At 40.5% G+C, this 24,773-nt stretch overlaps 1 protein-coding gene across 1 annotated transcript in view; it reads right to left on the reverse strand.

The window, feature by feature from the left end:
- Positions 1-23,733, reverse strand: part of Glo1 (Glyoxalase 1) — a 39,368-nt gene extending 15,635 nt beyond the window's left edge. Inside the window, exons 1-2 of the mRNA XM_045754188.2 lie at positions 23,626-23,733; positions 6,231-6,339 (exon numbers count right to left, since the gene is read on the reverse strand). Coding sequence (XP_045610144.1) covers positions 6,231-6,305 — 75 coding nt within the window. The 5' untranslated portion in view covers positions 6,306-6,339; positions 23,626-23,733. The remainder of the gene's footprint in view (positions 1-6,230; positions 6,340-23,625) is intronic.
- Between the last annotated feature and the right edge of the window lie 1,040 nt (positions 23,734-24,773).

The raw sequence follows: 24,773 nt of genomic DNA on the forward strand, positions 1-24,773 counted from the left end.
TGTCACATTTATCTACTAAATGCATATTTACATTCTAGTTAATGACACAATCAGGTTTATACAATTCACCCTTCTTGTAAAGTTCACTTTACCACTGTCCAACATTGCACCGTTGTGAATAGGTGTTAACATATTCACCTCGTGTTTGTCCTTCCATTGCATGGATAACATTTAAACACTTTCTCAGTTGGCATTCATCCACTGCAATACCAATGCCAAACACTGGCATTTGCCTCCTGTGTTTCTTGACAGTGCCATATACACCAGTGTTGTGGTCAAGGAGGAATTGGGTCAGCAAAGGGCTGGTATAGTAATTGTCAGTGTACAGGATATATCCCTTGTTCAGCAATGGTTCCACGAGTGTTTTCACGACACTGCCCGAGAACCCATGTGGATCTTGACCTGGTATGCCAATGTCCCTACCTGAATACAATATCATGTCCATGACCATACAAGTTTCGCAGTCACACAACACAAAGAACTTTAGTCCAAATCTGTGCCGCTTTGACGGTACTGGTATATACTGCTTGAATGCCAGTCGTCCCTTGAAGAGAACTAGTGATTCTTCTATCACGATATTCTGTGCTGGTACAAAATAGTCACAAAACTTTCCACTCAATTCACTAAATCTCTTTCGCACATTCCACAGTCTGTCATCATTAGCACTGTTGTCAAAGTGCAGGAATCTATCATGTGACATGTACCTGTTGAACAAGGGGTTGGAACAAGGCTGTCTTTGTTCCAATAATCCTGGATCATGTGTTTTTCAACATGCCTCATAATCATGCACGATGCTAAAAACACATTTCCTCAATAGTCATGTCTTTCCAATGTGTCATTCGAGAATTAATTAATTAATTATTAATTATTATATTATTAATTATTATTGAGAATTAATAAGGTAAAATTCCAGAGGCATGAGTTGCAGAGAGTATTGGTTGGTCTCTGCAACAAGATACTTCATGAATGGCCGATCAAAATATGCCATAAAAAAATCCATTTCAGCCATATCACCGGTATAGGAGAATAAGGGTGTCACACCAACATCAGTACAGTATCATCAAATGCTGGAATTTGTGGGACAAAATTGTCACAATCATCCCATAAAAGTACACCCGTATTTTTGGTTTTGGTGTCAACACCACAGCCAACACCAGCATGGGCACCAACAACATAGCTCCATTGTCTTGTGCTAGAGCTGCGAATGCCAGGAGATGAGGCTGTTTGCATAGTATTGGCCTACAACATACTCCTAATATCGAGGGCTCACTGTTGTCTTTGTCCTCAGGCTGAGTGACAAGGGCGCTTGCCTCACCGGGTTGTTGGGGCAGTAAAACGCCTCCTAGTAACACCATAGCCGCTTGCACCCTGTTCATCAACATTGCTTGTATCTGAACTTATGTCACTTAACTAGGAAAATGACTCCTTACTTGTACTATCACTCAGACACATCAGATGACACAGATGACAGATGGTGGTGGTAAATCCAGTGGTGTTGACCTAGGGCGGTGTGGGAGGCCAGGCGAGACGAGTGTACTATACACATACTCGACGTCGTCCACCTCAATGTCTGCATCACTTGTGTCAGACGCCTGTGTTAGGTCATTATTAGAACTGTAGTCTTCAATGTCACTTATATATTCATCAAACATTATGTCCTGTATTTCGGCATCTGAGTAGTTTTTCAACACTGCAGCTGACTATAGACCGGGAGCTCGTTGATACATCAGACATGGTTGCTACCTTGAAACTGAGGCTGCCAACAGCCATGGGACATGCTGGAATTATATTTTTCAAAATGGCAGACGCTCACTGGAGGCCTGAGACATCCATCTCATACCCAAGTCACCGCGCACCAGTTTTGAGTCCTATGATATACCTACATCACTATGTGGCACTCTACACACCCTCGATGCAGCGCCTCAAGGCGCTCTGCACAGTACAGTGGTTAAAAAACTAGTGTTGAATGTAATGAAATGCTAGTTTTTGGGCGAGTCCCAGAGGCTCTCTGAAGCTATCCCATTGATATAGCTGATATAGTGGCACCGACAAAGCAACGTCGACCTTGAATCTCAAGTCAGGCCCAAACAGGTTCGAACCTGGGATGGAGCCAGCTGGGACTTCCTCCAGTTCACAGGAACCCAAACCCAGAGAGATGGGAAAGAACCAGATCCTTGGCCAGCAGAGAAGCAGATTGGGAGCCCACACCAGGTAGGTGTGGGCTCCCATCCAGTTAGCCATCGAGGTAGGCTAACACCAGAACATATAACAAATGAATATGAGCGACCACGATCAGTTAAAAAACGTAAAACACAAAGTGCCAGATTAAGCCCAATTGAAAGGACAAAAGCAGAAAGTTTGTCACCCCCCACGACAAAACCTAACCAATATCAACCCTGGCCCTGGTGATGCCCTGGCCAGACTAAAATGCCTGGAAAAGCAAGACTGACTTCTAAACATACAACAAATCAACAACATGCCGGCATCAAACAGTCGCAACCGACAAAAACTAAGAAACAATATCCTCGGGAAATAAACTAAAGAGGGAAGCCGAAGTAAGAACCAGGGCCACAGTTGAAAGACTGGCCAGCACGGCCTGCCGACGTGCAAGACGGGAGGTGAAAACATAAGAACCACTTCCCAGAGGATCGGATTACAGCTGAAGAAAGGCAGCCTGCGCCAAAGCTGCAGAGACCATAACCCCCCTCCCGCAAAAGGAGGGGGTTACCTCACAGAGCAGCCCCGCATCCACCTAAGGCCAACCAGAGTGAAACTCTTGGAGGTTCAAGAAACACATGACAGAAGCAAAATGCAAGTGGATACGATGATCATCGGCAACCAAAGCAGCCAACAGAAGGGGAACCAGAGCGTGCAGCTGCACAAGATCCACGTCATGGGCAGAAGCAAAGAGAATCCCACTTGACTCGGGATCATCATATCTGGAGTGTGTTTTGGGAGGAGTTCTATTCCCAGAGCCCAGCCTGGGACTAGGCTAAACTTGCGATAAGTTGGTTCAACAGTCTGTTGCTTGGAGCGGCCCGCAGGCCCGCATGTCCATTTACAACCTGGCTGGTCGGGCACTTCTTGCAAGAACTTGTCTAAGTATCTTGAGGACAACCACCTTTGTTCCCTCAATATTTCTAATGCTTGCTGGGAGGATAGTGAACAGCCGTGGACCCCTGATGTTCAGACAGTGTTTTCTGATTGTGCCTATGGCACCTCTACTCCTCACTGGTTCTATTCTGCATTTCCTTCCATATCTTTCACTCCAGTATGCTCTACTGTGCAAATTTGAGACCTGGCCAGGTCAAAGGTGTCACTGACCCAACAGGCAGCATGGCGAACACACAACATAGGAACGTTCTATGCACAGCAAGCAATTAGAAAAGAACTGCTTACCAGCAGTAAATTAGCAAGTTCATAATAATTTTTGGGTGTTTGGAAAAGGAGATACCATCTAGGGTGGACAGAGCAGCAGAAGGGGGGGGGGGGAAGTCATCGAGAAAATAGTAGATTTAGGAGAAAGCTTTTAGGAGGACACGTATACTGTATATGAAAAGATTAAGAATGGCTCTTAACCTTTAGGTGGCGATTATCATCTATTAACGATCCTGAGGGTAACGTGGTTATCATATGACAATTTAAAAAATTATTGTCTGGATTTTACATATATGATGCAAATATGAATATATTAGCTCTGTGGATGTAAATAAAGACAAACAGTGATAAAACAATCAGTGAAACATCCGAGGATAAAACAGGAAGCGTTAGCAAAGTCAAGCACCGGGTGTTTATTAGTGCCAGACGCAGCCTTGCATAGTGCCTCCACCCAGTGATATTATAAATATTCATGATTTTTGTGTTTTTCTTACATTTTGCATACAAGCTAATAATTCTATAATGAAAATTTGTTTAAAAATTTTTTTTTCCGAATAGGCGAGTATGATCATACCCTATGCGCAAAATAGGCAAGTATGGTCATACCCACCTGCTCCATAGCTGCTGTCCAAGGGTCACATTTAATGGAGAGCAACAAATTATAGAAGTGCTTTGGAATGCCAGGTGATTGCAAAATGAAGATGGGAAACTGAAAAAAGCTTTTGATAAGAATCCCATGTAAGAGGTTCTGGAAACGAACATGCTGGATGAGTGACAGGCAGATTACTGACATGGATGAAAATTTTTCTGACAAAGATAAGGGCAGTAATCAGAAGCAATGTATCAGACTGGAGAAATGTCACTAGTGAGTACCACATGGTTCAGTTCTTGCAACAGCCATGTTTATCATCTATATACAGTAAGCAATCTACCAGAAGTAACACAGAACTATATGAACATGTTTGCTGATAATGCTAAGCTACTAGGAATAAGAGACCTAGATAATTGTTATGCCCTTCAAAGTGACCTGGACCAAATAAGTACAGAGCAACATTTAGCAAATAGAATTCAATGTGAATAAATGCCATGCTGTGGAATAGGAGAAAATAGGCCACACACACAGCAAACAAAATGTGTGGAGATGCATTAACCCTTTAACTGCGCAACGCGCCTGCAGGCCCAGGCTTCGGGTGCGCAACACGCCTCTGGGTGTTTTTATTTTTCACGTTCCATTCAAAACTCCCGCGGCTACATGGGGTTCACATCAGCTTCCTCAGGGCTCTTGTAAACAGATGCCATTTTAAAAAAAAATCATGGTCCACATTGCCGGGTGTCAGAGCCTCAGTAGTGAGTGAGCAACCAAGGCTGGCGCTCGCAGCATGAGCGCACAGCTCTGCTGTTCAGCGTGTGACCAAAGCATCGCCTAATAATGTCAAAATATATATATAACCTGTATTATTTAGCCATGATAGTATTATAGAAGAGCCCAAGTGTGATAATGACTGGGTACAATGTTCAAATATCAGTGATTCAATGCTGTTCACGATGTTCACAGCGCTAGCCACAGCACCACAGCATTATTTCGTCCATCTAGGAATCTTCAAACGACTTCTTAGGTTCCTTTACAAAATAAACTTGGTCAATTATTCATTTACAAAAATTAGTGACCAGGATTGTGGTTATAATTAGAGTGTGCGTAGTATTGTGGAAGGAGGAATTTTGGTGAGGGAGGGAGAGAATTGAGGTAGCCTCACTGTGGCAGCCACTCTTGTTTTGCTCACCATACTAGCTTCATGGTTCACTATGGGAAACACACATGTACATGGGTATATACAGTGTGTGTGTGTGTGTGTGTGTATATAGTGTAATAATAGCAACAGGAGTATGTTGAGCGGAGCTATTTTGGTGAGGGAGATGACATCGTAATCGTAGCGTCATCTGCTGTCTGCTGTGTGATTTCTCATGCAGTGTATGGTGGCCACTACTGTTTGGACACAATACCGGCTTACTTGCATAGTTCTGGTAAATAAAACGTGTAGATAAGTATATATAACTTGTGTAAATAGTGTAATAAAAACAATAACAATATGGTGGGAGGAGCAATGTTGGCAAGTAAGATGGTGGAGTGAGGGAGGGCCTGTCTGGGTTTGGCTGCTCACACTCCCGATGTTCTGAATGTGTTGATGGTAAATGTATATAGTGTGTGACAGTGTATAGTGTGTACATATGTTGTAAATATACATAAATGAACATGAAACATTGGTGTGAATAACTGTATGATGGGAGGAGCAATGTTGGCGAATACAATGTTGGAGGAGTGAGGGAGGGCTGGCTAGGTGTGACAGCTCACACTCGCGGTGTTCTGAATGTGTTGATGGTTAATGTATATAGTGTGTGACAGGGTATAGTCTGTAAATGGATTGTATATATACATAAATTAGCATGATACATGGTATATATGTGCAACATGTGTGTACACAAGTGTCATGCACATAACACAGTGTCCTTGGACAGTACGGATGTTTTACTGCCATAATATAGTGTACGTATTCATTATACATAGGATTAGCACGTAAAAACAAATAAAATGTATGTGGAACTGTGCACAAAAAATGAACAAAAAATATATTTGCGCCAATTCACACACCCCGCCCCGGGCGCCCCATGATCACTACTTACAAAATAATAACAGGACTCTATAAAATTGGCAAGGCAAGGTGGAATTGTTGAAATCTGCAACTTCAAGAAAAAGAGGTTATAGACAGGACAGGACACAACAAGCAAAGCTCTCATTCTGTAGCTACACTTAGATAATTACACACTTGCATATTACCATTATAAGCAATTCTTACCTTTGTGGATTCATCTGGGTTAGCGCAGCAAGCAACTGCCTCCTCGTTGGTCAGGCATGTTGGTTCCTCAGCCATGACAGATGTTTTGCAATCTGGTGCACAACTAAGTCTGGAAAAAAAACTATAGTTGAATAAATAAAATTAATTTGCTATGAAACTCGCCATTTAAAAACTAGAAGTAGAGGTCATTGTAACGTTCATTTATGTATACGGGTTTCAGTGACAAGAAAGAATTTAATGTTTTATATTTAATAGTGTTGGTTCCAGCAGTCAGTTGTTGTCAATGTAGTGGCATGTTGTGACAGCTGAGACGAAGCCTGCAGCAGGAAGCTCGAGTAAGCCTGGGGCTAGAACTTGGATGTGGGGCGAGAGCGCCAAGATCTAACGTGGGACGAGAGCTGGAATCTCGGATACGGCCAGAATCAGACTGTCTGCTCTATAGCAAGACAGAAGCATCTTGTGAGACAGGAACTTGACAAGTGTTATATTTTTGCTGGTGAATATCGACGGTGTTCAAGATCCGAGGTGCATCTCTAGCCACTGCACTGCACAGAGCGCTTTAAGGCACCCGATCAGGGGTATGCAGAGTGCCAAAAGGTGCTTTTAGATATAGGAAACAATTCAAAACTCCCACGGGGCTCACGTCCTGTGCCTCAGGACTTCAGTAAACAGAGACTATCTTGAAAATAAAAATCGTCAGTATCCGTACTGGCTGTAAGAGCCTCAGTACCGAGAGAGTAACCAAGGCTGATGCATGCAGCAGATGCTCACAGCACCACTTAATAATGATGAATAAAATAGGTAACTGCAATTATTGTGTGTTGACAGTCAAAGACTATGCACAACACTCAGATATCAGCGAATACAATGCTGGTTATGATATTCATGGCATGAGGTAGAGAGAGAGACAGCACCCATTTATTGTTTCCTGCATTTACCCAATCATGAAACGACCATAATCCTTCACAATACTGTATAACCTTGTGGAAATAAATTTGTATTCGGGATTCTGTGACAGGAATGTGATAACAGCAGCAGTTCTGTAGCTAATCATAGCGAGATGTGTGAATTTTGGAGGCATTGTCTTGCATCAAGTGACTGCTGGCGTCATCTGCTTGTGTCATCTGGCTCTATGCTGTCTTGATTTCATCACCATACCCACCAAAATTGCTTATTGGTTTGTTATGGTGCATATATATGTTGATAGTAATATATAATGTGTGTATATAGTGTAAGAACAGCAAGTACAGTACGTTGGGAGAATCGATCTTGGCCAGTGAGGTAGCGTTGTCAACTGATTGGTGTGTGGTGACGCTATGCTCTTTGGACTCGCCAAACCAGCTTAGTGGTTCGTTATAGGGCACAACAATGTAGTTATATATAATGTGTGTATATAGTGTAATCAGAGCAAAAACCACAGATTGATCTAAGAATATAACATACGTGTCATTATACATAAAGCCCAATATTTTTTAGCATAGTGATGTTCCACGCATTCAATCCTTTGGCATTCTGGGCCCCCGAGCGCTCCACTACCCCGGGTGGGTTTGGGCGTTCCGTGGGAGCGCGAGGGGAGAACGCGGTAAATTCTGAAAAGTGTATACAGGTACTTTCTTCAACTTTGTCAGCTCAATTCTCGTCCTAAGACTTTCAATTTGGTATCAATGTGTTTGCAAGAGAATTCTCTACAAGACTAAATGCATATAAACTCCAAAAGCCCGGCTTACCATCCGCAGCTAACAGAGAAAGTTACCCCGGGGGCGCACAAGAGTGATAAAATGTTTACACTCTCTTCAGTTTTGTCAACTCAATTCTCGTGCTAGGTCTTTCATTTTGGTATCAACGTGTTTGCAATAGAATTCCCAACAGAAGTATATGCATATAATGTAAAAAACCAGCGTTGAATGTAATGAAACGCCATTTTCTGGGTGAGACCCGGAGGCTCCCCGGAGCTTTACCGGCTGATATGCTAATGTCAGACTTTGGCATCAGTCATGTGTATGGAGTTCTAGGGCCTACCGGGGACCACGGCCAGAACCTGGCCCCCCTCAGAGAGGCACCCGAACCCCCAGAACAGGAATGAGGGGAAGACAGGGAACGCGGTCAACCAAAATGCGTCCACGACCCGAGAGACCAAGACGCGCAGAGAACACACAAAAAAAACGCAATTGAACAACAAAGGACAAAGGAAGCATCCCCGGCCTGACCAACCAAGCAGCAACCCAAGGACCAAAACGAGGAGAAGAAAGACACTAGACCACCCGTGCCAACGACCAGGATGGCACCAGAAACTTAAGAGCAGGCTGCAGGTGAAACAACGCCCAAGACAGCAAGCGGAATGGAGCAGAAGGAACAGCAACACCGAAAGCAAGCTGGAGCGGCTCCGCCAGCATAACCCAAGACGAGGCGACAGTACTCTGTCCCAGAACAACCCCAAAGGGAAGACAAGCCAACTCTATCAGAGACCGAAGGACCCTTCGCAGTGATTGGAAAACCAGATGGTACTGACCTGGAGGACCGCCAGGAAAACTACACACTGCCACCGAGATGAAGCACGCAGGTGGGAGACCAACAACGATGCCATCAGTGCCCACACAAACGACGAGACACTAGAGACAAAATACCCGAGACGCGAAAACTTGAGGGGAAGAACAAACCAGCCCTGTACAAAGCTGGACCAATCCGCAAAGAGGCGGAGCTGCAGTAAGACCCACAGGACCGGAACCGAGGAAAGCAGCAGGTCTTGCCAAGGCAGGCAAAAACCAAAAGCAAAAGAAAAACCCCGCAAGAGGAAAACGTACCCAGGCGGAACAGAGCCGGCTGCTGTTATTGGCAAAAACTAGCTGTGCAGTACCTCGTGCTTCTACCAGTGAAGAAAACTACCTCATACCCAGAGACAAACAAGGGCAACAAAACCCCAGCCGACTCCAAGGGCGACCCAGTACCGAGCGGTAAAGGACGCAGCGGAGGTAGAACCCAAGGTGACCTGTGAAAGGTGGCCCCAAGCCCCAAGGGCAGTACTTACAGGGCACCTAGGGAAGAGAGCCCTAGGCACATGCAGCCCAAGTACCGTGGAATCTCACTCCTATCTCACACCCCACCGGTAGAGACAGTCCACACCACAAGGCACAGAACAAACAAAAACCAGAGCCAGAGGCACTCGACCAGTTAGTAATTACATCAGCCACGAACTGCCAGCTGGATTGCCAGTGCAGATGGTCTGGGCTCCCCCTTCCCCATGTGTGTGTTGCGCAGAGGGCGGCTCGGCAATGTGATGACGTCATGCTAGTTTGATAATTTTGTTAGGGGAGTTCTGTCCACTCTTTCGGCTTTCGGTAGCAATATTTTCACCATTCATATTTCACCAATCTGGGTGCCTGTTCTGGTTGATGGCAAACATAAAATGCTCCCAACCACGGGGGGGGGGGGTATAGGCCATTGCTCCTCGTGCCTCTTGAGGGGGCCAGGTTCTGGCTCGTGGTCCCTGGTAGGCAAGAACTCCAAGCACATTAAATGAACAAATCCAAGCACATTGACTGATGCCAGAAAGTTATACATATCCATTCAGCCTGGATAGCTCTGGGGAGCTGATGGGGCTCCCCCCCAGAAATTTACATTCATCACCACCAGTAAAGCACTCAGAAAGATATGTGAACCAAAACAAACTACTGCATGGTTTAAAAATGAGACCACAGCTTCAAAGTTGCCAAAAGAACTCCCCCAAACAATGATAACAACACACCAAAATTTCATGAAACTACTGCCTGATAGTTTGGGGGAAGGAGGGAGATGTACTGGGTCAGCCGACTTGCCCCACGTTCAGGTCTAAGAAGATGAAACAAACCGACACCCTGGGGGAAGGAGCCTCTGGGGCACATCAAGAAATTGGCATTTCATTACATTCAATGCTAGTTTTCTGGGGAAAGCCCCCCGTCAGCTCTCTGAAGCAAATTACAATGGAACCTCAATTCAACGAATCTTCCACAAATTCTTGTTCGCTGAAGTGGGTGATATGGGGATATGCTTAGGACGTTGGGACAGAGTTCACAGACTGGTGGAAAACTTGCTTATTTATTTATTTATTTATTTATGCATATACAAGAATGTACATAAGGAATGTGAGGATACAAATATGGTAATTACAGTCTTGTAAAGCCACTAGCACGCGCAGCGTTTCGGGCAGAAACGCTGCGCGTTTATCATATCATAGATTATCATATCATATCATAGATTAAAAATTTAAGAGTTCCTTAATGAAATCAGCCCACAGTGTGGGAAATATTAGAGTATGAATGAATGGTAACTCTTAATATAGCTCCAATCACGTTTTTAATTATTTTTGAAGATTTTTTTTTGGGGGGGGATAGTAGAGAGGATGGAGAGACATAGGTGAAGGGAAGATTAGAAATAGGAAATACAGTGAGTTATGAAGCAGGCGGGCTATTCGCTTTGCTGACGCAATGTAATTACCTAAGTGTAATTACCTAAGTGTAGTTACAGGATGAGAGCTACGCTCGTGGTGTCCCGTCTTCCCAGCACTCTGTCATATAACGCTTTGAAATTACTGACGGTCTTGGCCTCCACCACCTTCTCACTTAACTTGTTCCAACCGTCTACCACTATTTGCGAAGGTGAATTTTCTTATATTTCTTCGGCATCTGTGTTTAGCTAGTTTAAATCTATGACCTCTTGTTCTTGAAGTTCCAGGTCTCAGGAAGTCTTCCCTGTCGATTTTGTCAATTCCTGTTACTATTTTGTATGTAGTGATCATATCACCTCTTTTTCTTCTGTCTTCTAGTTTTGGCATATTTAATGCTTCTAACCTCTCCTCGTAGCTCTTGCCCTTCAGTTCTGGGAGCCACTTAGTAGCATGTCTTTGCACCTTTTCCAGTTTGTTGATGTGCTTCTTAAGATATGGGCACCACACAACAGCTGCATATTCTAGCTTTGGCCTAACAAAAGTCATGAACAATTTCTTTAGTATATCACCATCCATGTATTTAAATGCAATTCTGAAGTTAGAAAGCATAGCATAGGCTCCTTGCACAATATTCTTTATGTGGTCCTCAGGTGATAGTTTTCTATCTAGAACCACTCCTAGATCTCTTTCTTTATCAGAATTCTTTAAAGATTTCTCACATAATATATAGGTTGTGTGGGGTCTATGTTCTCCTATTCCACATTCCATAACATGACATTTATTAACATTAAATTCCATTTGCCAAGTGGTGCTCCATATACTTATTTTGTCCAGGTCTTTTTGAAGGGCATGACAGTCATCTAAATTTCTTATCCTTCCTATTATCTTAGCATCATCAGCAAACATGTTCATATAATTCTGTATACCAACTGGTAGATCATTTATGTACACAATAAACATCACTGGTGCAAGAACTGAACCCTGTGGTACTCCACTTGTGACATTTCTCCATTCTGATACATTGCCTCTGATTACTGCCCTCATTTTTCTATCAGTCAGAAAATTTTTCATCCATGATAGAAGCTTACCTGTCACCCCTCCAATATTTTCCAGTTTCCAGAACAACCTCTTATGTGGAACTCTGTCGAAAGCCTTTTTTAGGTCCAGATAGATGCAGTCAACCCAACCATCTCTTTCCTGTAATATCTCTGTGGCTCGATCATAGAAACTGAGTAAATTCGATACACAGGATCTTCCAGATCGAAAACCATACTGTCTGTCTGATATTATATCATTTCTCTCTAGGTGTTCTACCCATTTAGTTTTGATTAGTTTTTCCAATACTTTCACTATTACACTTGTCAATGATACAGGTCTATAATTGAGGGGGTCTTCCCTGCTGCCACTTTTGTAGATTGGAACTATGTTAGCCTGTTTCCACCCGTCTGCTACGATTCCTGTACACAGGGATGCCTGAAAGATCAGGTGAAGTGGAATGCTGAGCTCAGATGCACATTCTCTCAGAACCCATGGTGAAACGCCATCTGGGCCAGCTGCTTTGTTCTTACCGAGCTCCTTGAGCATTTTTTCCACTTCGTCTCTAGACACCTCTATGTGTTCTATGTTGTTCTCTGGAATTCTTATTGTATCTGGTTCCCTAAAGATTTCATTTTGTACAAACACACTTTGGAACTTTTCGTTTAGTGTTTCACACATTTCCTTTTCATCTTCCGTGAATCTATTTCCCATTTTCAACCTCTGAATATTATCCTTTACCTGCAATTTGTTGTTTATGAATTTATAGAATAGACCTGGTTCTGTTTTACATTTGTCCGCAATCCCTTTTTCAAAATTTCTTTCTGCCTCTCTCCTCACTGCCGTGTAGTTGTTTCTCGCATCTTTGTATCGCTGGTATGTTTGGGGGTTCGGCCTCTTCCTGTATTGATTCCATTTTTGTGTCTTTCGGTCTCTAGCCCTCTCGCAATTTCTATTGAACCAATCCTGTTTCCTAGTTCTGCATCTCTGTTTTGGTATAAATTTTTTTGTGCCTTTATCATATATTTCACAAAACTTGCCATACATCTCATTCACTTCCTTGCCTAGCATCAAGTCTGTCCAATTATACTCACTAAAAAAATTTCTAAGGTCACCATAATGTCCTCTCCTGAAGTCTGGTTTTTCAACTGCTTCAACCTCCTTATTTTCTTCCAGCTTATAACGCATTGCATACTTTATTCCCAAAAAGACATGGTCACTTTTACCCAAGGGAGGAAGGTACTGAATGTCAAATATCTCTTCCTCCTTCCTGGTAAATATCAAATCTAGCATGGAGGGAACGTCCCCTTCCCTCATCCTCGTAGCTTGTTTAACATGTTGATACAAGAATGTTTCCAGGATGAGGTCTACAAATTTACAGGTCCAAAAAATCTTCTGTTTTAGCTTCATATGCTTCCCAGTCTATGGATTTCAAGTTGAAGTCACAGACTATCAACAGTCGTGATCTATCGTTATCCGCTCTCGCTATAATCTCTCTCATTATTGTTATAAGACCTTCACGTTTACTATCTAGCTCCTCCTTTGACCATGTGCTGCTTGGCGGTGGACTATATGCATTTATCATCATTAGTTTATCATCCTCATAGCAGATCTCTAGTGCTATTATGTCAACTTCTTGTGGATTGGCAGTCATTATTTCCTTCACCTTTAGGTGTTCTTTTACCAGCACAGCAACGCCACCGCCTTTCCTAATTTTTCTGTCCCGTCTCCAAATTGAGTAGCCCCTTGGGAATATGACCTCATTTAAAATTACATCTTCAAGTTTTGTCTCCGTGAGTGCAACAATGTCTGGTGTCTGCAGCTGTATTACATCACTTAACTCCAGTATCTTCGATCTCACTCCATCTATGTTGGTGTATGCAATCTTCAGGAACTTGTTCCCCCTCTCCTTATTCTTCACTCCCCCTCTCTCTATTGATTTTGTTGGTTTGCCTACCCCTATCACTTTGTAGAAAAAAGAATTTATTTCTTCTTCATTCCTGCTCTCATTTAAATGTTTTGCCTCGGCGAGGTTCAGTTTCAGCTTCTCTCTATCTTCTTTTGAAAGATCTCGTCTTAATGACCACCCTTTCCCATCCTCATCCCTTTGCAATTTTCTAGCATTCCTTAGTACTTCTTCCATCTGTTTGGCACCGTTTAGGGTGATCCTCAAAGGTCGATCTTTCCCTTTTACGTACCTGCCTATTCTCCTGTAGTCGCACACATTCTCTCTGTTTGTAAGACCTTCCACGAGGCCAACAATTTTATCTACTACTTTAGCTTCTTCTACAGCTCTTTCTGACCTAGATGTTATTGCCTTTTCTTTGCAGCCAAAAATGATCAGGGACTTACTCCGATCAACTGTGTTTTGCACCAACTTCGGGTTAGATGCCAATTCTTTCCTCACTTCTAGCCTAATGTTTGTTTTATCTTGGTTGCTGCAGTGTTTGACTTCCTTTACTGCTTCTATTTTTTCCTTCTCCTTGGCCACTTGTGCATAAGTGAGTTGCATATCTTTCTTGCACTGTTCTATTCCCTGTGTAACTTCCTCCATCTGTGCTGACAAAAGCTGTTTCTCCTGTTGAATTTCCTTGCCTAACCTATTGTAGTCATTTATGTTTAAATTTACTTTAACTTCTTCCAAAGCTATTTTTAAGAGTTTATTTTCTTCTTCCATGGCTTTGCAATTTGTTTCCAATTGATTCTTATCCTTGCGCAAGTCTTTCACTAAACCCTCAAGACATAAAACTTTGCTATTCAAATGGTCATTACTTTCTTTCAATTTACTAATTATTTCTACATGAGAGTTCACTATAGTATCTAAATTTACCAACTTGTTATGTAGACTACTAATATCAATGCTTTCTTCATTGAATCCCTCAAAATCAAGCTCTGTTTTGTTTTTCCCCTTGCCAGTGGCCATCTTGAATGTTCTTCTCTGCACTGTAAACACTAGGGCAACTTTTTCTCATCCGATTTTTCACTTCCCTTAGCACTTTCCTGTTATCTCACCTATTTTTCAAGAGCACTATACCTTTATGTTCTCTGGGACACCACTCACTACCATCAACCTGTACTACAATACTTAGGATTGTTGAAATATGCTGGAGCTCCTCTGCTGCAAGTGTTGACCCTAGGGGTGTCACCTTTTTGATTTTTTTTATTTGATTTTGGTATGAATGTTTGTGTGCCTTCCTCGTATATTTTTAAAAATTTGGCATACATTTCATTTACTTCCCTGCCTAGCAACAATTCTGTCCAATTACACTCATTAAAAAAATTTTGAAGTTCCCCATAGTTGCCTCTCCTTAAATCGAGTTTATCAACTGTTTCAATGTCCCCATTTTCTTCTAGATGATATCTTAATTGACCTTCCCAACCATGTTAAAGACTGTACCTCTCTCAACCAGTTTAAGATAAAAACTAAACACTACCTAATAAATTCCCTGTAACCTACCTCACTCCTCTATTGTCAACCCATGTCTGCTATTTTTTTTTAATCAACACTGTTTGTCAACCTATTGTATTTGTGCTGCTTTTTCAGTCATGTTCCCCCCTTTTTTTTTATTTTATCTTTATTTGTATTTGTTCTCAACACTTTTTATTCTTTATGCTCAATTAGTATTAAGTTCTAGATATTAATGTTTTTCTTGCCCGAAACGCATTGCGTAATAGTGGCTTTAGGCATTGTATGTACTAGCTCTATCTATATATCAATCCATTAATGTAACATCACTTGTATGTACAGTATGTACCTTACCTGAATAAACATATTTATTTATTTTATTTAAAGCATAATCAATGTCTAACAGGACGTGATCACTCTTTCCCAAGGGAGGAAGGTACTGGATGTCAAATATCTCTTCTTTCCTGGTGAATACTAGATCCAGTACTGACGGTACATCTCCTTCCCTCATTCTTGTGACCTGCTTTATGTGTTGATAAAAGAATGTCTCCAGAATGAGGTTCACAAATCTGCATGTCCAAAAGTCGTCCGTTCTTGCTTCATAGGCCTCCCAGTCTATTGCTTTAAAGTTGAAGTCCCCCAGTATCAACAGTCGTGATTTATCTTTATCTGCTTGTACAATATCATCTCTCATGACCATTATGAGGCCCTCTCGTTTGTCATCCAGTTCTTCCTTTGTCCATGTGTTGCTTGCTGGTGGGCTGTAGGCATTTAAAATTATCAGCTTATCATCCTGATTCCAGACCTGCAATGCCATTATGTCAATATCTCGAGGGCTTTCAAGTATTAACTCTCTTACCTTCAGGTGTTTTTTCACCAGTACAGCCACTCCTCCCTTCCTAGTTTTCCTGTCACGTCTCCAAACTGAATAGCCTCTTGGGAATATGACTTCACTTATTACATTTCCTTCAAGTTTTGTCTCTGATAATGCAACAATATCTGGGACCCTAAGCTGGATTATATCTTGCAACTCCAAAGTTTTTGACCTCACTCCATCTATGTTGGTATATACAATTTTCAGGAACATGGTCCCTTTTCCTTTGCTCTTTACTCCCCCTTCCACTACTGATCTTGTTGCTTTGTTTTTATGTACCATTTCACAAGCTTTCCAGTCCCTGTCACTTTGTAAAAAAAAAAGAATTTCTGTCTTCTTCATTTCTATCCCCATTTAGACGTTTTGCCTCAATTAGGTTCATTTTCAGCTTTTCTCTGTCTTCCTTGGAGAGGTCTTGTCTTATTGACCAAAGTTTGCCAACCTCATCACTCTGCAGTTTCCTGGCATTTCTTAGCACTTCCATCATGTTTTTCACTCCATTAAACGTCACCCTTAAGGGGCGGTTCTTTTCTTTCTCATATTTTCCTATTCTTCTAAAATCACTGACATGTGTGTATTGGTGTGTTGGTGGGTGAAATGTGTGGGTGTTGGCAGCTACGCTAAGCTTGCTCTTGTCAGGGAGCTGTGAATGTGTGAGAGGTTCTTCACATGTATTTCAGCATATATGGATGTCTATAGATGAATACTATGTAGCATCTTATATACTCCAATGCTTCCACACATTGAAATGTGTTCTGGAAACTAACATTTTGGAAGGGTGACAGGTAAGAGTGTAACATGGACGAAATTTTTTTAACCAATAGAAAAATGAGAAATCTATTAAAATCTATTTAATAATTTCATTTTTCAGAGATTTAATATCATTGCCTGATAGAAATCAGAGGTAATGTATCTGAATGGAGAAATGTCACAAGTGGACTACCACAGGGTTCAGTTCCTGCACCAGTAATGTTCATTGTCTACATAAACGATCTGCCAGATGGAATACAGAATTATATGAACATGTTTGATGATGATGCTAAGATAATAGGGAATATAAGAAACTTAGATGATTGTCATGCCCTTCAAGAATACTTGGATAAAATAAGTATATGGAGCACCAATTGGCAAATGGAATTTAATGTGAATAAATGCCATGTTATGGAATGTGGAATAGGAGAACATAGACCCCACACAACCTATAAATTATGTGAGAAATTGTTAAAGAATTCTGATAGAGATCTAGGGGTGGTTCTAGATAGAAAACTACCCCCTGAGGACCACATAAAGAACATTGTGTGAGGAGCCTTTGCTAGCTTTCTAACTTCAGAATTGCTTTTAAATACTGTACACAAATGGCGAAATACAAAAGAAATTGTTCATGACTTTTGTTAGACCGAAGCTGGAATATGCAGTGGTTGTATGGCGCCCATATCTTAAGATGCACATCAACAAACTGGAAAAGGTGCAAAGATATGCCACTAAGTGGCTCCCAGAACTGAAGGACAAGAGCTACGAGGAAAGGTTGGAGGCATTAAATATGCCAAAACTAGACGATAGAAGAAAAAAAGGCGATACGATCACTACGTACAAAACAGTAATGGGAATCATTAAAATTGATAAGGAAGAATTCCGGAGTCATGGAACTTCAAGTACAAGAGGTCATATATTTTTACTAAAATTTGCTGAAGAAATTTAAGAAAATTCACTTTCGCAAACAGGGTGGTAGACAGTTGGAACAAGTTAGGCGAGAAGGTGGGAGGCCAAAACCATCAATAGTTTCAAAGCATTATAAGCACAAAGTGTACTGGAAAGACGGGACACTACGAGCATTGCTCTCATCCTGTAAATATCCATATTTGCACGATACATGTAAAATCCAGACAGTAATCGTTTTAATCATCAAATGAAAACTGCATTCTCCTTGTAACATTCATGATGATAATCGCATGCGTACCATGCAGAATATTTTCATGGGCCAAAGTGAACTCAATTACATCCGCATACACCTATTATATTCGCATAAGTATCATACATATAAAACCCAGACAAAGATTGTTTAAATCAGGGTCTTTGATGATAACCGCAGTCCCTAGAGATAGTCAATAGATGATAACCATAGCCTAAGGGTTAAGCATTTACCCCATTAAAACCTTTAATTTTTTACAAAAGGCCCACTATCTTTCTAGTGGGCTAGAGATAATCCTCCTGTCCTCGTCAGCCTGCAACTTGTCAAAGGTCCCACTACTTGTCCCAATGATTATTTATTTGATCTTAAATTGTAGCAAGGTTTTGGCATTTATGGCTTTGGCAGGTAGGCTGTTCCATGGGGTTTATAAACCTGTGGGGGTTAAAATGCATTTCCTGTTTTTTGACCTACATTGTGTTTTATTGAACTTGAATTCATTGCTCTTTGTTCATGTTAAATCTGACCTTTTGAAGAAGTGGTCTGGATCAATATTCTCAAAGTTGTTCAATATTTTAAATGTTTTGATTAGATCAGTCCTGTAATGTCTGGTTTGCAGTGGTGTTAGTCTTGCCCTCAACCATTCCTGGTATGGGAGATGACTTAGTCCAGGAATGATTTTCCTTGCCTATAGTTGGACATTCTCCAAAGCATGTGTGTCTTTCTGAAGATGAAGTTTCCATGCTTGAATACAATAATCCAAGTGGGTGCACAGGAGATTTATACAGTTTAATAACTATCTTCTTGTTTCCCTTTAATAAAAGTTCTGTTTGACTATTAGCAGGACTTGGTGGGCTTTTATTTGTGAGGAGGGGGGGGGGGGGTGCAGCTCCCACTTGTTGTGAAACTTCCAGTGATTAGTGGATTCTGATACCAAGACCCTTTTCTTCAATCTGCTACAGGGTAATTTGCTGATATGGTAGTTGGTAGCTGATACGATCACCACTTACAAAATAATAACAGGAATCGACCAAATTGACAAAGAGGAATTCCTCTTTTGCACTTTACCCTAAATAAAATTATCATTATCATTACATAATCAAGTCTTCCATCTGAATGGAAAAATGGGTGTGTTACATGGGTTCAGATCAAAGACAGACACTGTTTTTGCCGATGTATTTTACAAACAACCATTTGTTTGTTTAATCATCCCCTATATTAAAGTCTTGCATTAAAGTCACCAATTACAATTAGTGGCTGGAATGTTTATTTCCACGGAAGTGTGGATGACAATTTATGTGACGTGGACGTGGGTCAGTAATTCCTCCAAACTTCAGTAGTAGTCAGGGAAAGTCGAAAACTTCAGTTTGGCAGCAAGATGCTACTTCTGGAAACTTTCCTTATTAAGACTACTCAATAGCATGATTGATTGAATTTTGGCCTCACTTGCATTGGATCCATGGTTCGAGTCTCCGACAGCCCAGGTGAATGGAATGTTTATTTCCGCCGAAGTGTGGATAACAATTTATACGATGGTTTTTTAACCACTATTGACCGAGGGAAGAGACGTCTCCATTTTGTTACCTCTCGTGCATAGACATTGCATACAGAGCCAGTCTAGTAAACGCAAGTAAATCTTTTCTAACCTAATTCAAACCAGGTGTTGGAGTTTGTGTCCGGCTCTTGCTCACATAGTTCACAACTGGAGTTCTCACTGCTCAGCCCATCCTCATAAAGGCCAAAAGCGATTTCATGCACCCGCTAAACCCTCCATTTATGAATGAAAAATGGTTTACACACGACTCAACTGATGACGTCTGAACACTTCTCGAACAAGTGCTTCGCTGATGACTTTTGTTTGAACCACAACGCTGTAATGCTTCACTCACGTACTACAAATACAAATCATTGCCAACAGAACCTAAACATCTAATCTAACCAATGCCTAAATATACACAGTATGCTTATAATAATATTAATGAGAAAATTCCTATTTTGGATGAACAGCATGTTAAAATTTATGAATGCGTCTTTGCTATCTGCCGCTGGATGGAATGAACAAGATAAAAACATATCTTATCTGTTAGATCAAGGACCTGCCCGAAATGCTGCGGGTACTAGTTGCTTTACAAGAATGTAAACATCATGCTATGTATCCTCACAAACCCAATGTACCTTCTTGTATATATGTATATATATATATATATATATATATATATATATATATATATATATATATATATATATATATATATATATATATATATATAAATAAAATTAATAAATAAATATTTTTCTTGCCCGAAACACTGTATTAGTGGTTTTAGGCAAAGTATGTATTAGCTCCATCTATAAACCAAACATTCTGTTTGTATGTTGTATGTCTATGTACTTATACCTGAATAAACATTTGTATTTGTGGTATTTGTAATACAATACAATACAATACAATACAATTTTATTTAGGTAAGGTACATACATACAATAAATATTTACAAGGATTGTTTAACTTATAGGTATAGCTAGTACATACAATGCCTAAAGCCACTATTACGCAAAGCGTTTCGGGCATGATAAACTTAAATGACAAGCTTTATACTAATTGAGCATAATGAGTAGAATGAAAACAAGAAATGAAAACATAGATGAAGAAGCAGCACAAATACAATTATGTCGACAAACAGCGCTCTTTAAAGAAAAAAACAGACATTGGTTGACAATAGAAGGGTAAGGTAGGTTACAGGGAATTTATTAGGTATAGCTTCGCTTTTAACTTAAACTGGTTGAGAGAGGTACAGTCTTTAACATGGTTGGGAAGGTCATTCCACATTCTGGGCCCCTTGATTTGTAGAGCATTTCTAGTTTGATTAAGTCGTACTCTAGGAATATCAAAACTATTTATTTCTGGTGTGATGCTCATGGGTTCTGATACAACCTTCTATGAAGCTTTTGAGATCAGGATTGGCATTATAGTTTAGCGTGTTATATATGTATAATACACATGAGAGAATGTGCAGTGACTTAATGTCTAACATATTCAGAGATTTAAGTAGGGGTACCGAGTGATGTCTGGGGCCAGAATTGGATATTGTCCTAATAGCAGCTTTGTGTTGAGTAATTAGAGGACGTAAGTGATTTTGGGTAGTAGAGCCCCAAGCACAAATACCATAGTTGAGATATGGATAGATAAGGGAGTAAGAGAGAGTCACCAGGGCAGGGCGTGGTACATAATATCTGATCTTAGAAAGAATGCCCACAGTTTTTGAAACTTTTTTTGATATGTTTAGAATGTGTCCCTGGAAATTAAGCTTGTGGTCAATGAGAATGCCAAGGAATTTGCCATCTAATTTGTTACAAATTTGGGTATTGTTTATTTTGAGATTTATTTGATTAGAGGATTTATTGCCAAACAGAATATAAAAGGTTTTGTCAATGTTAAGGGTGAGTTTGTTGGCAGTTAGCCACAGATGGACTTTATTTAGCTCAGTATTTACTGTGGCATTTAGAGCAAGGGGATCAGGACTGGAGTAAATGAAGGTTGTGTCGTCAGCAAATAGAATTGGTTTGAGGTGTTGGGAGGCATTTGGAAGGTCATTAATGTAGATGAGAAAGAGGAGAGGGCCAAGTATGCTGCCCTGGGGAACACCAATGTTGATGGGTAGGGTGGGAGAAATTGTATTATTCACAGAAACATATTGGAGCCTGTCAGTAAGGTAGGATTTGAGGTATTGTAGGGAGTGTCCTCTGACTCCATAATGATGTAATTTAAGAAGAAGGTTTTGGTGGTTGACAGTGTCAAAAGCTTTACGCAGGTCCACAAACAACCCAACAGAGAACTCATTTTTATCAAGAGCTGTATGAATCGAGTTAAGCATACTAATAAGTGCATCGTTAGTGCTTCTTTTGGGTCTGAAGCCATATTGGCAAGGGCTAAGTATATTGAGTTTGGCTAGATATGAGTAAAGCTGCTTATAGATTAGTTTTTCAAAAATTTTTGACAAGTTTGGCAGGATAGATATAGGTCTGTAGTTGTTAACATCTGTGAGATTACCACATTTGTGGACAGGCGTTACTCTCGCTTTTTTTAGAATATCTGGGAAGGTTTGGAGTTCAAGTGACTTGTTGAAGAGCAAAGCAATAGCAGGGGCTAAAGATCTGGAGGCTTTTTTGTAAATTAAAGTTGGAATCTCCTCAAGGGCACCAGACTTGGTTTTAAGGGAAAGGATTATCTCATTGACGTCAGTGGAATTAATAGGCTTTAGGTACAGAGACTGTGGATAGTTACCTGAAAGATAGTCATTAATGTCTGTACTGGAAGATGGAATATCATTTGCAAGGGATGAACCAATGGAAGAGAAGAACCTATTGAACTCAGTAGCAGAATCAGAGGCTGAAAGCTGACCATCGTTATTAGACAGGAGAGTCGGTTTGTTATTTAAAGACTTCTTTGATCCCAATATTTGAGAAATTGTTCTCCAAGTTTGTTTAATGTTGCTCTTTATTTGAGTAAATTTATCTTCGTAGTATTTAGTTTTGGCTCGTCTAATTATCTTAGACAGCAATAATGAGTAATTCTTTGAGAATTCTTTGGAGACAATTCCTAACCTATACTTCTTCTCAAGGACATGTTTTTTATTAATAGATTTAAGTATTCCCTTTGTAAGCCAGGGATTGTTAAGCCTTTTGGTTGTGACTTGTTTTGTAAGCATAGGACAGTGGGTATTATAAAGGCTAAGAGTTTTTTGAAGAAAAGATTGTACTGCACGGTTGATGTCCACTATGTTACCTAACTCGGACTCCCAGTTGACATTATCAGCAGCAGTTATAAAATTGTCTATAGCAGTTTCATTGTGTAGTCTAAAACGTATCACTCTTGACTCGTGGGGTAATGATCTGTAGTGCTATCGGTGATTATACCTGAAGTAAGCGGAGAGGTTATGTTCGTCCAGATGTGATCGAGCGTCGTGGCAGTGCTATCAGTGATTCTAGTAGGTCTAGTGATTAAGGGTATGAGGAAGCAGGAATTCATACAGTTGAGGAAGCTAACAGCAGTGGGGTGTTCAGGCTCGCAGAGGTCAATATTAAAGACTGAAGATGGGATGAACCATTGGGGTTCATTACTGGCTGAGGAACATATGGTTGTTTCGAATAATAGTCAATTCAATAAAGCTCGTTTTCTGTTTGTTAAGCCATATACATTATTATTCTAGTCTGTATTAACTTAGGTTAAGCTGTATTTGGGCTTGGCTGGGTTAGGTTAGGTTAGGTTGGGTTGAGCTCGGTTAGGGTAGGTAGGTTTGAAAATCCGTTGGTTAATAGTCTTATTTATGATGCGACCTTTATCCCTGCTCATGACCACTAACATTAACTACGACACATATTACCCTGGGATAAAATAGGTTAGCTTTCAAAATATGTATATAAGCCATATCGTGTAGGACGACACAGGACTATTTCTTGAAATTATAGTCTAGCGTCTTTAAGGCTAGACCAATTGTGATTTTAGATGTTCTCTAAGGATTAATGTTGTATTTTGATACAACCTCTTATGTAATGATTACTGGAGGAAGTTAATGTTTTCCTATTGTAGTTCAGTCACCCCACCCACCCTGAATGCACACGAAATTCCTCGATTACTCAAAACATAAATAATATGAAGGCTATTAAACCACATAGATCTAATAGCAATATCACCTAAATTCTATACTTTGAAGGCCATTACAGAAAATACACCAGAAATATGTAGTGTGTTACCGAGAGGAGAGAGGTGACCTGGCAGCTGCCCTGGCCGGCTCCTGCAGTGTTGTGGCCTCTCACACCACCACCTCTCACTACTACCTAAATATAAGTCTTTCCCCTTGTCAGAGGACACGAAGCCTAACTAATAATTAATGACTGTACATATATACTTAACTAATAATTAATTACTGTGTACATATATACTTAACTAATAATTAATTTCTGTTTACATATATACTTAAAACCTGTATCTAGGTCCCCCACCCCCACCAAAGGTCAAACTACTGACCTTCCCCAGGACGGTCAGTAGTTACTGCCTACATAAATAGTTGCCTAAAAACTCCCGGGTACCTATAATAATAATATTAATAATGATTATCATCATCATCGACAACAAGGACCTTTACATTCGTGTCCTGGAATGTGCACACAGTGCGCGCAAGTGACTTGCTGATATTCTTGTGTGTGGGTAATAATATTGTTGATGTAGTCTCTTTGCAAGAACCATATACATCTAAAACCTTACTCAAGACACCACCTAGACCCCCAGGGTACGTGTCTTTTTCGACCGCAGGACCTCGATCATGATGTAGGCATACTGACATATATGTTTGTAACGGTTCTATTGATTATAGATTATCTATAATATCTATAGATTATCCCAATAATATACTCGCTACATGTTAAAAGTTATCTGGTTTGTAAACATATTAAAAATCACAAGAGTTAAGACACCTATTATCAAAAATTTCAGATATCCACAGAGACTGACTCCTTCTACCTCTGAAACACCTGTGTGAGATGTAGCAATGACTGAGACATCTCTTATCTCTTCCTTCAATCTATAGCAACTCTGAAACCATCATAATGGGTGACTTTAAATCAAGACACAATAAGCTAGGGAATGACAAAACAAACAAAAATGGTGTGTTTGTAAAATACCTAAAAAAAAACAATATGACTTTTTTTTATCTAAACCCATCTAATGTCACTCATCTCTCAGGCGGAAGGTTTGATTATGTAATAGGTCACGGTCTCTTAGACAATGCTGTCCACAGATCATTAGTGCAAGAGTTAATTAGTGATCACCATGCCATACTTAGCACATACACAATCAAAGATGTTAAATCACAATCCCTGACACACTACATATGCACTTCAAG

The sequence above is a fragment of the Procambarus clarkii genome, chromosome 30 (assembly GCF_040958095.1).
Source record: "Procambarus clarkii isolate CNS0578487 chromosome 30, FALCON_Pclarkii_2.0, whole genome shotgun sequence".
NCBI lineage: Eukaryota > Metazoa > Arthropoda > Malacostraca > Decapoda > Cambaridae > Procambarus > Procambarus clarkii.